Genomic DNA, 11,562 nt, shown 5'->3' with positions numbered 1-11,562 from the left:
TCCTTTCTTGTAACAATTATCAGTGAAACAACAGAATCACAATTCCTGATGTTATCACAAGGGAAAATCATGAAAGGTTAATTTTCTTCACTAAGACGCGCAGCATAAAAGTAAATAACACATAACAAGCTGATGATAACTGATGACACACTTACATTTTTTAATTAAAATCCACGCATTCTTTCATATTAGCCCTTTCTCGCTTTAGACCCAATCGCACGTTACAAAACTCAGAGATTCGTGTTTTGTAATGCGCCTCAGCGGCCAATAGGCGAGCTCGCTAATGCTCACGTGATAATATTTTTTACGTAACACTCGGACAAAACGACTGTATGTTGTTGAGGAGCGCGAGTCACTACGTTCTCTTGTACTGTGAACTGTAAGAATGCTTTGACCATTTTTACTTATTATTTTTGTCAAATTAGTGGCGTATCTGTGAATGTCACTCGCTAGCATGTCGTTGCGAAGACTAGACCAAGAATATGCTTTGGAGGAAAGGGGAAGGTTTTTTATATCATCTGAAACAGAAGGCGACTGGGACGAGGATAGTCATGTTGATCACCGTCAACTTGTTTTATTCAAAGCCGATGCTTTAGCTTCGGAAAATCGTCTTAAAGAGGCTGTCGATATGTTTTCCATGGCTCTCCGATATGGCCCTGTTCGGCCAGACCAGCTGAGCGGTTTAGTTGGATGCGTTCTACGCAACTTCAAGAAGAAATCAGAAGAGTCGACTGCAAAAAGTGAGCCGAACTGGACACAGGATTGTGAATTTGACTGTCCTGGTTGTCATAGTTTCATAGCCGATCCCGTGACGGTGCCATGTGGACATACGTACTGCAGGAGATGTTTACAACAAAGCACTTTTTCTAAATGTAAGCTGTGCAGTGAAGACATTGGGAGGAGGCCCGGGGAACCCCGATTGAATGTGATCTTATGTGGACTTTTAGAGAAGTGGTTCCCAGAAGACGTCAAAAGAATTAAATGTATAGGGGAAGCTGAAAGCCTATTGAAGAGTAAACAGTACGACGATGCTATTGCACTAACGAGTCAATTATTAGAAGCTGGTAAGTTCAAATCCTTCCTTTTCTCTAAATATATTTACTAATGCCAGGGGCAAGGTTACTAGATTACAACACCGTCGCCACATCTTATATTATTTATTAAAAGGGTGCGAGGTTAAAAGAGTTAAACTGACCAACATTTGGACTGACAGCCGTAACTTATTTGCCCCGCCCTCCACGATCATGTAACTGGTGAGTGTCTGTATTACAAAACGTGTTGGCTGGCGCATGCGCACTCGGCACGCGTTGTGTAAGGCAGGTCGTGACACAGTGTTTTGTAATTGACGCAAACAGAGTTTTATAATACCAACTAGATCAGTATGTAATATACATAATTTTCAGGTGTTTATTTAAGAGGGAGATGCCAATGGGTCGTCTAATGTCTTGTCTTGTAGCCTAAATACAAAAAAATGGTAAGCAACTGCTGGAATTGAAACGGCTGCATAATCAATATATATATATATATATATATATATATATATATATATATATATATATATATATATATATATATATATATGTGTGTGTGTGTGTGTGTGTGTGTGTGTGTATATATATATATATATGTGTGTGTGTGATAATAGGGATAAATAGTCATTTATATCTAATTTATTTTATTCAAATTTTTCAATAAGACCCAATGGAAACTTGCATACAATAAAGTATATACAGTATATTGCATTTAAGTCTCAGTGTCCCATCCAGACTTCTTATTCCATCTGACCACTACAGGTCAATCTGTGGTCATTTTATTACTTTAGGTTTGTTACAGTGTGTTTACTAGCCTATATTTGCAGCAGTGGGTGTCACTCATGGGGCCACTAAAACTGGTGGCCCCTGATATATAAAACACAGTCCCAAATCAGTGGGAAAGGATTGAATCTTAAGTATGACACATTTATAATGTGTTTTTATTTGCATTGTTGAATCCTGAAAATCTACCACCATATCATCTTTGTTTATTGACAGACAGGAAATATCTGATAATGTTGGTTACATAATGGGTACACAACCTTCCAGTCGTTCTGCACAAAAATGACGACACTACTTCTTTGATAATCCTTTGCCACATTGTGTTAGGGATACGTATCTTGATAAAAGTGTTGGTTCCAGATCTGTAACGTCACTGTACATATTACAGAGACAGCGTAATCAGAGTGCGGCAGTCGCATTTCTTCTGTCATGTCCTCATTTGCCCTTGTGAAAAAATGGCAGTGCTGCAGTGTCACATCCTCTCTCCTGTTCTTATTGTGGCATTTCAATGCACTCCTTTTTATCTATGGAATCAGGAGTATTATGATTATTGTCAATAATGCCTGTTTGACTGACTTAAAGCTTGGCTTTTGAGATTTGTCATGGTCTCTGATTCTTTCTCTTTCTCTCAGACTCTAGTAATGTGTGGGTACAGGTGTGCCATGCCGAGGCTCAAAGAGGAATGAAGCAGTACCGTAAGGCTTTGGAAAACTGGGAGTCCTGCCTGATTGCTGCCCCATTCCCAGAGGTACGTTTGTGGATTTTCCTAATGCGTACTGCCTGCAACTGCTACAGATGGCTAATTCATTTCAAAGTACATCAGGATGCTTTTACAAATGTTATAGTAATTGGATTGTTGCTTTAAAAACAGCTGGCAAACTCAGGTTTACAATTTACCAAGTATCAATATACAGCCATAATTCAAAGCATCAATGCATTTTGTTCAAGGCTCAAGTTTACATTCAAAGCTTTTTATTTTGAGGCTTTTGTTTTAGAAAAAATTGTCAGTTGCAATAATGGCTTGAAGCTATAATGCTATAATGTAATGCTATAACACATTCATTCATATTTACACTTTTGCTAGAAAACAGTGACATTAAAATGCAAAACTGACTTGTTTACGATATTTATACCATTTTAACCAATGCTTTCAAGACTATTACAGGTTATTCTCACATTTCAACAAAGACTTATCTAGCTATATTACCCAGATATAGAATTTTACCATGTTGACATATTTAATTAGCAGATTTCACAACAACAATTTTAATTATGTCACAGAGAAGGACCATCCTTCTTAACCATAAAGGAGTTTGAATGTTTTTCTTTTTCAGTTCTGATCATTGCTATTCATTTGAATTTCAGCACCGCCGCATATGACCTACATTTGTTAAATTAGCTCAGTTTCTACTACAATTATTGTGGTGTTGTGTTGATATTGGAAAACCCTGTGAGGGGATGTAGTTGTGTTAAGCACAGGATTAAGGTATACAGGATGTTTGCCAAGCTGACAAGTGAGATAAGGAGATACAGACAGGTAGGGATAAGGCAGAGATGTGGGCCACTCGAGTGTGTATTTATATTGTTGTGAGTCACAGAGTGTCTAGCTGTGTTATTAGCGTTCATTCATAACATGACTAGACTCTCAGCCCCATTCTAGTCAGATTAACCCAAACAGCATCTGCACTACTGGGAGCTGAACTCACTCTGATCTGTCCCTCTCTTGCAGGGATATTTCCGGAAAGCAAAACTTCTCCAAGAGATGGGTCATGTGGATGAATCCCTGCAAGTCTTCCTTCAGTGTTTGGCATTGGATGAAAACTTCCATCAGGCCAAACAAGAGGTGGAAATGGTGAGATTAATTTCTCTGTTTTTGTACATAGTTGGAATTATAATAAAAAGTGGGCTTCATTATGTTACCAACCTGTATTTCAGTATCGATACTAAATTGATATTTTTATTTTATTTTCAAATAAACATCCTCAAGTGACTGATTAAACAAATAAATAAAAGTATAACAGAGCAAACCCCAGTTATATTATAAATAATAATAATAATATAATTATATTAGTATATCATAATAATAATAATATAACTATAATTATACAAATAATTATATTGTATTATGTTGCATATATATAATATACCATTATATTTTATTATATTTAGATCATATTATTATATGTTTGCTGGTCTGATGGAAGTTACAGAATGGCTAACATTGCTTACAGCATCATTAAGCAGTCTGTATAACATGTTTTGCTACTCTGCTGTGGTTAAGGCCATCTAATATGGGAGCATGTTGGTTTATGAGCTTAACAGTGACTCTGCATTTTATATAAAGCCATTTTTTGGCACATTAAATATGGTCTCATGATAGAATTGATTCAGATTGATTCACTGGAAATGTTTTGTGTTCAAGATACAGTTCTAGTTATTTGTGTCCTGAAAGCTCAACTTATTGTAATGTGCTGTGGCCAAACTGATGTTTCATATCAGTGCTGGACCATAATTAAATTATGTAAGATAATTATTACTATTAATTGAAGCTATGTGACTTTCTGCCTAAGCAAACAGAAAGACGAGGAAAGTGCGCTGTGAGTGTTGCATAATCGGTGTATCTTTCAGAGTGTGTGTGTGTGTGTGTGTGTGTGTGTGCAGAAGGGCTTAAAACACATTCTCTTATGCAATTAAGTGCTTTTCCTTTGGCCTAAATTAGGACTGAGAACAATCGTAAAGGGAAAATCATGATCTCTAAATTACATTTACTAAGATTAGTGTCTTAAATAACAGTTCTGAGGCATAAACACTTGCTAGCAGCATCTTATTCTTGTGATACATTTTTTCTGAATTTGTTAGCAAGATTATTTCAAACTCATATTAAACAGAACACTGCAAGATTAGTTGTGTACAGCACGCACTACTGTTCAAAAGATTTGTGTTGGTAGGATTTCTAAAATGTTTTTGAAAGAAGTCTCTCATGTTATTCAAGGCGGTGTTTATTCAAAAATACAGTAAAAACAGTAATGTGAAATATTATTACAATTTAAAATAACTCTTTTGATATATTAAAACATTTAATTTGATGTAAAATCCAGTTTAATTCTGAATAAAAGTAGTAATTTCTGGAAAAAAAATCTTACTGAGTCTGACTCCAAATTTTTGAATGTCATATACAGTGTGCATATATATATATATATAGCTGCATTGTTGTTAAAATACCCTTTTGTTCTAAATTGATCTTTCTTCTTCATCTTCAGATCTTGCATGACCTGTTGGCTCCGGCCTGTGATAATGTCAAGGTTGGATTGAGAGAAACAACCCACGGCTCTTCCTTTCACTTGCGCAGTAAAACCCTGGTGTCTGATGACCAAAATCTAGACCAGCAGACCCAGTTGCAAGCCCAGCACCAGTCAGACACTCAGGCAGCATCTGCCCACCTTCCCTCTAAAATCTCAGAGGTATGCTGGTCACCTTTGCACCTTTGCACCATGTACTTTAGAAATAAATCTCAGTTTGACAGCGACATTAGCAGCTCTTAATACTTTAACACCTAATTTCCTTGTCTGCAGAAACCAGGTCGATCTGAAAGTCTGGAACGCTCCGGCCTGAGCAGAGCTCACTCCCTTCGTGCTCACGGGATAGGGGGAGGTGTAGAGGAGGGGCTTAAAAGAGTTAGCTCCGCCCCCCAGTTGGGTGACCCAGAAAAAGGCACGCTGCTAAAGAGGAAGCTGTCTGTGTCTGAAGCAGGGCCTAGCGTGGCTTACAGCCATGGCAGTAAATATAAAAAGCAAGTTGGTAAGTCGTGATGCCAACACAAGGACATGTAAAACTGCATGTTGAAACATTTTCATACATGTTGAAAAGCCATGCAAATACTGTATTGACTGTACATCTGCAAAAGCTAAATTGTAGCTGGTGGTTTTCCAATGACCCCAGTAAATCCAAAACCAGCCTAATTATACAGGGCTTCCCTAGAATGATTAGTCGACTTAATTCAGGCAACCCACTGATTAGTCGATCTTTAAAAGATTTTCGAGTTTGCCTTATTTCCACTGGCACTGTGATCAGTATGCATTACTATTGTCACTTGAAAATGTCTGCAGTTTGAGTTTGTCCTAAATAAAGCGGTGTCCTCATCTCTCTGCTCTTCAACCTTTCTCCTTCAGTGACTGCCAGTGCAGCTACTCCTGTGGTTACTGAGGAAACCAAGTCCTATCAAACCCTGCCAAAAGACCTGCTGGACCCAAATGATTTTGAGTGCTCTCTCTGTATGAGGTGAGGGAAGAGCATGTTTTTAGAGTCAAATCGACTAAAAGTCCTATGAAAAAGAAAAGGAGAAACTGAAAATAATCAGCAGACTGTTTCTCCCATATATACATTATAATGAATAATAATAATAATAAAAAAAAATATATATATATATTTATTTTTTATTTTTCTTAAAAAAACATTGCATATATATATTCATTTCAGATTCTCAATATATTTTTAATGTATTTGTTTTTTTTTTATTTTAATTTAATGTTTTACACATTAATATTTCAATAAGCAAATTGGTTTCTGAAAAAAATATATATATATATTTTACGGAAAAAATTCCCAATTATTTAAAATTTCATTCTTTTAAAAAAATCTTAATATTTTATATGATGTTAAAATTTTACTTAAGGAATTACTTTCTGCTAATTGGTTGCGAAAATCACAAAATTTCACTGTTATTGGTATTGACTACTGCTAATTTGCTATTGTGATGACTGTCCATTGGTGATCGGACCTGAAATGTAAACAGTGTAAACAGTGTCTTAGAACAGCTTCTCTTGAATTACTTGAAAGAGTGCATGTAAAGAAGGCAAATTAATGTAGCCTGTATTGTTTCCCTGAGAAAACAAAAAAGCCTCAGAAGTCAGACATCTGTTCAACATCATAATGTTCATTATGTGCCAATGAAAGTGTGCTTGCTTTCACCGTGTGATTTTTATTTTTTTTGCACCTCACTAAAATTGAAAGTGTGAGTTACTGTTTAATATAGCTCAACATCATCTCTTATCTCTTTTCTAGATTATTTTATCAACCCGTTACAACACCCTGTGGTCACACGTTCTGCAAAAACTGTCTGGAGCGCTGCCTAGACCACAATTCCCAGTGCCCTCTCTGCAAAGAAAGTCTGAAAGAGGTTTGTATGAACATCATAGACTGTGCATTTGGACAGCAAGTTACATTCAAGTCATTAAAATAGCTTTCAGGGCTCAACAATAAGGATTTAAAAAAAAAAAAAAAAGATTAAATATAAAAATAAATTGTATTAATTAATAAAATAGTATTTCATTTAATTTATTTAAATGTATTTACGTTTTAGCAGCATAGTTTTATAAGTATGAAAAAAGTATTTACATTTTTCATAATACATATTGTCCAAATATTACTGATTTATTTATAATTTTAATTCTTACTTTTGCTTCCAAGACTCACATTGACCTCAGGCTATTTGGTCGTCCTTATTGTTGTGCACTGACATAGTATTTTTTTAAGTAAACAACATCAAACATTTTTACATATTATGCACTGTTTCATATATTCAATTACATTTTAAACTATTTGGGTGTTAGTAATTGCTCCTATTTTTTCTGTATTTCTCTTCCTCATCTCTCTCTTGCTGTTCTTTGTTTTTCATACAGTATCTTGCCTTTAGAAAGTACACAATCACACAAGTGCTGGATGACATTATTAAGCAGTATCTATCCAAGGAACATTCAGAGAGACTGAAACTGCATGCAGAGGAAACAAAAGAGCTCTCAGAGTAAGTTTGCACAATTGCTTCATTTGTGGCTCATTCAGTCAGATTCATCGTTTTGAGTGTTTTGTTTTGAAGCGTTACATAAATGTGAAGATGCTTTTCCACTGATGCCAGACTTAACATTAATTTATTATGCATAATCTTTTTTGTTTGAATCCATCAAGTTGTAATTACAAAGAGAAAAATAATTAAATGAGATGAAGGACCTTTCAATTGTAAAGTTTTTAATTCACCAAATTATATCAGATTGTGATTTGTATTGTTACCATGGTATAAAATTACCCTATTAAACTTAATTTTCAATCAACAAATGTTTGTCAAACACAAAGTCTTACAACACAGTCTTATCTAATCTAATAGTATCTAATCTTCAAATCATACTCAATCTCTTCTCTGTTATTTGTCTTCCCTAGTTTAACAAAGAATGTGCCCATCTTCGTTTGTACCATGGCCTACCCCACTGTGCCTTGCCCTCTTCATGTGTTTGAGCCACGATACCGTCTCATGATCCGACGCTGCATGGAAACTGGGACACGTCAGTTCGGCATGTGCATCAGCGACCCCCAGAAAGGGTAAGCGTGTGCTTATATGTGTTCTCATTGGACTTTGAGGATTAAGTCTGTTGGATTACGTTGCTGATTTCTGTATTATTATATGTCAAGGTTTGTGGACTTCGGCTGCATGCTTCAAATCCGCAGCGTGCATTTCCTCCCAGACGGGCGCTCTGTCGTGGATACAATCGGAGGAAAGAGGTTTCGCGTCCTCTCACGCGGAATGAAAGATGGATACTGTATTGCCAACATTAAGTATCTGGAGGATATGAAGGTAGGCACTTCTGTGGATTTTTAGATTACTGTAATGTACAGGAATGCAGGATAAGACTTGTTTTATTTGGAAACTTTATTTCCATATCCAGTTAGCCAAAAGTTAAACTAAGCTTTGATTAAAGATATAGTGTTAAAGAAAGATTGAGAATTTATCAGTTTTGTGTGTTGGCAGGTAAATGATGAGGAAGAATTGGAAAAGCTACAAGTGTTACATGATCATGTGTACGACCAGGCCCGTAAATGGTTCCAGAACCTGGAGAACCGCTTTCGGAACCAGATCCTGCAGCATTTTGGGCCAATGCCTGAGAGAGAGGCTGACATCCAGGTATTTCCCACTTGCTTAATCTCTGCTACTGAAAGAAGCCCTTCCCCCCTTCCTTTCTTTGCCCTACAGCAGGCTGGGCGGGAGGAAGTAGGTCAAAGTGCATTCAGGGTTTCGATTGCATAAGTGCATTTACATCATAAATGTGTCAGAAAGAACGGAAGTGAATTTGGCAGCTTTTGCAAACACAGTGTTTTCAGAAGAGGAATGGCAAGCTTTGAATAATAATGGCGGGAGGTTGCTGTTGTGTAAGCTTCATGAACATAGCCAGTCCTTATATGTCCTGTCCTTTGATATCTAAATAAAAATTTGATCTTTACAGACACTTAAGGGACTTTTATCAGCATATAGTTTAGCTGGCCTTTATCTCTTCTCAAAACAAAGCATTATATTTATGGGGCATGAGTCAAATTGTCCTTGATCTTTTTTAAATTAAAAAAGCTATGTACTATTTTCTATGTACTACAATTTTATCTAAAAATCATACTGACATTAAAAGTGCACCTCAGGAAGCATTATAAAATAATCATTGCAGTAAAAAAATAAAATTGCACTTCATGACCCCTTTAGGACTAAAACAAGCTATTAAAAATAGTTGTTGTTAATTGAAATAAAATGAAATTAAATACAATATAAATATTACATGAGAATCTTAACACAATGGAAATTAGAAATACTAGTTTAGAAAATAAGTTGAAGTACTAAAATGACTAAGACTAAATAGAAATATTTCTAAAAACCAAAACTAATTAAAATGACACAAGTACATAAAATAAAACCTAAAAACTAATTCAACATATTAATAACTCCAATAATAGTATACACAATTTGATGTAAAAATAGAGGAAATGAGCATGTATAACTAGATATGCAATAACGGGTGATACATTTCCATTATCAACAGATAAAGATAAATGTAAATCGGCAAAGAACCGACATGGTAGGGATGTTGACCCCCTTATTGGACTTAAATCAGCAGCCTGATGTTAAGACACTAAACACACTTTCTTTGTATTCCAGGCCACACCTAATGGTCCAGCGTGCTGTTGGTGGCTGCTAGCTGTTCTTCCTGTTGATCCACGCTACCAGCTGTCTGTCCTCTCAATGACAACACTAAAAGAACGACTAGTTAAGATCCAACACATCCTCACCTACCTGCAGAACCTTCCCAGGGACTAGAGCTTCCACACAAACACACACAGATCTCCCTGTCACTCTGCTGGCCAACATGCAAACACTCAATGGTGCTGACCGACGAAGAACTAATGAGATTCCAAGGAGAGTCCACTGAAAACCGAGCACAGATTTACATTTGTGTGCTTAGATGTAATTCATGCAGAGATTTATAAGAACAAAGTGTTTATTGTTGTTTCATACCGATCTGTTAATCACCATCGATTTACTTTGTGTTCAAGATGAGTGTTAGACGACATCCCATCCTGTAGTATTTATTGTTCAGATTTCGTTTAGGAGAAACAATCTACTTAAAATTCTGTTTATGTCAGGTGCCCGTAGCCTCCATACAGTGCTTTCGGGGCAGAAATATTGCTGGAGAGCATTCCAACATTTTCAACATGATCATGCTTTGTGTGTTGAAGTGGACAGGGAGCATCTGCAAAAAAAGGTGGACACCAAGATAGAAGGCAATTTTGAATATCTTTTCTTCATTTAAAACTCTGGAGAAACAAAAGCAGAAATATTGCTTATGAGCATCCATCCGTGCTTTCTTTCTTGACCTGTTAAGCACGCACAAGAGGTTGTTGTCGCACAAGTATGGAGTTGCCTAAGACAGAGAAAACTCTGAAGATGCACTTGTATTTATTTGTTACTTTTGCAGTACTGGGCGTTAATGAAGCTTGCACAGTCCCGTCCTGTCTCAAACTTTCAGCTCAGAGGTGGGCACGATACTGTTAAGCGTAGGTTTATTTCATTCTGAGGAAATAGTTAAGACTTCCAAATGTCTCAATAGTTTAGTTTCAGACGTATCATTCATTTTTGATGTGGGTTTGCTTTCAAAACAGCAAAAACAGCATGCCTCCATATTGCAAGTGTCACTTTTGGGTACAAGCTGCACTCTGTCCAATGCTTTAAAGGTCATTTTTGAGAATGAGGTTGAGATATTTATACACAAACAAATCGCAAAGGGAAACTTGCAATATTTTGACAGATGAAAACAAACTATCATTATCTGCAACCAGCACCATACTGAAAGGAGACCCAGCAAGCATTCTGCATATTGACATTGATGAATGCTGACTCACTAGCTCATACCTGTGTGGTGCTTGTTGTGTGCAGACTAAACTAACTTTTGCCTTATAATACCTTGTTGCATTCTGCTACTATGGTATAATGCGTCCGCTTGGGTTTTTGCACTCCTGTTGCCGGAGAACTAATTCTGTGGTTTAATTTACTTCATTCGCCTCTTGGTCCTTTCAGTGTGTAAAATATGTCAACTAATGGCTGTTATATGTAAATCATTTTGTTTTAAAAAAATATTTTTTTTACAGCTATGCTCAAATATTTAAGTTGTCAATTTTCAAATAAAATGCACATCTTTTTCATTGTATCTTTGTTTATTTATTTACATTATCCATCCATCCATCCATCTATTTTACAAACCGCTTTTCATATAGTCATGGGATGTTGGAGCCTATGTAGGTCTGCAAGGCTTATTATTATTATCTATCCATTTTCCAAACAACATGTCCTATGGATACTGGAGCCTAATTTATTTTTATTAATATTATCATCATTATTCTTGACAGAAAATAAGTATTATTATCGTTACCTATATTCTCCACT

General features: G+C 36.1%; 1 protein-coding gene across 1 annotated transcript; it reads left to right on the top strand.

Moving 5' to 3' along the window:
* Positions 1-306: 306 nt before the first annotated feature.
* lonrf1 (LON peptidase N-terminal domain and ring finger 1) lies at positions 307-11,326 on the top strand. Its single transcript, XM_084086974.1, has 12 exons — positions 307-1,064; positions 2,447-2,562; positions 3,544-3,666; positions 5,075-5,275; positions 5,387-5,612; positions 5,984-6,092; positions 6,876-6,990; positions 7,493-7,614; positions 8,025-8,183; positions 8,274-8,436; positions 8,611-8,763; positions 9,781-11,326. Exons 1-12 carry the CDS (start codon positions 440-442, stop codon positions 9,937-9,939), a joined length of 2,271 nt encoding a protein of 756 aa, XP_083943100.1. The 5' UTR covers positions 307-439; the 3' UTR covers positions 9,940-11,326.
* Positions 11,327-11,562: the final 236 nt, after the last annotated feature.

Source organism: Abramis brama (assembly GCF_963993115.1).
Source record: "Abramis brama genome assembly, chromosome: 16".
In the NCBI taxonomy this organism is placed as follows: Eukaryota; Metazoa; Chordata; class Actinopteri; order Cypriniformes; family Leuciscidae; genus Abramis; species Abramis brama.
Note: the sequence above shows the minus strand (reverse complement) of the source record. Positions and strands in the feature narration are given on the sequence as shown.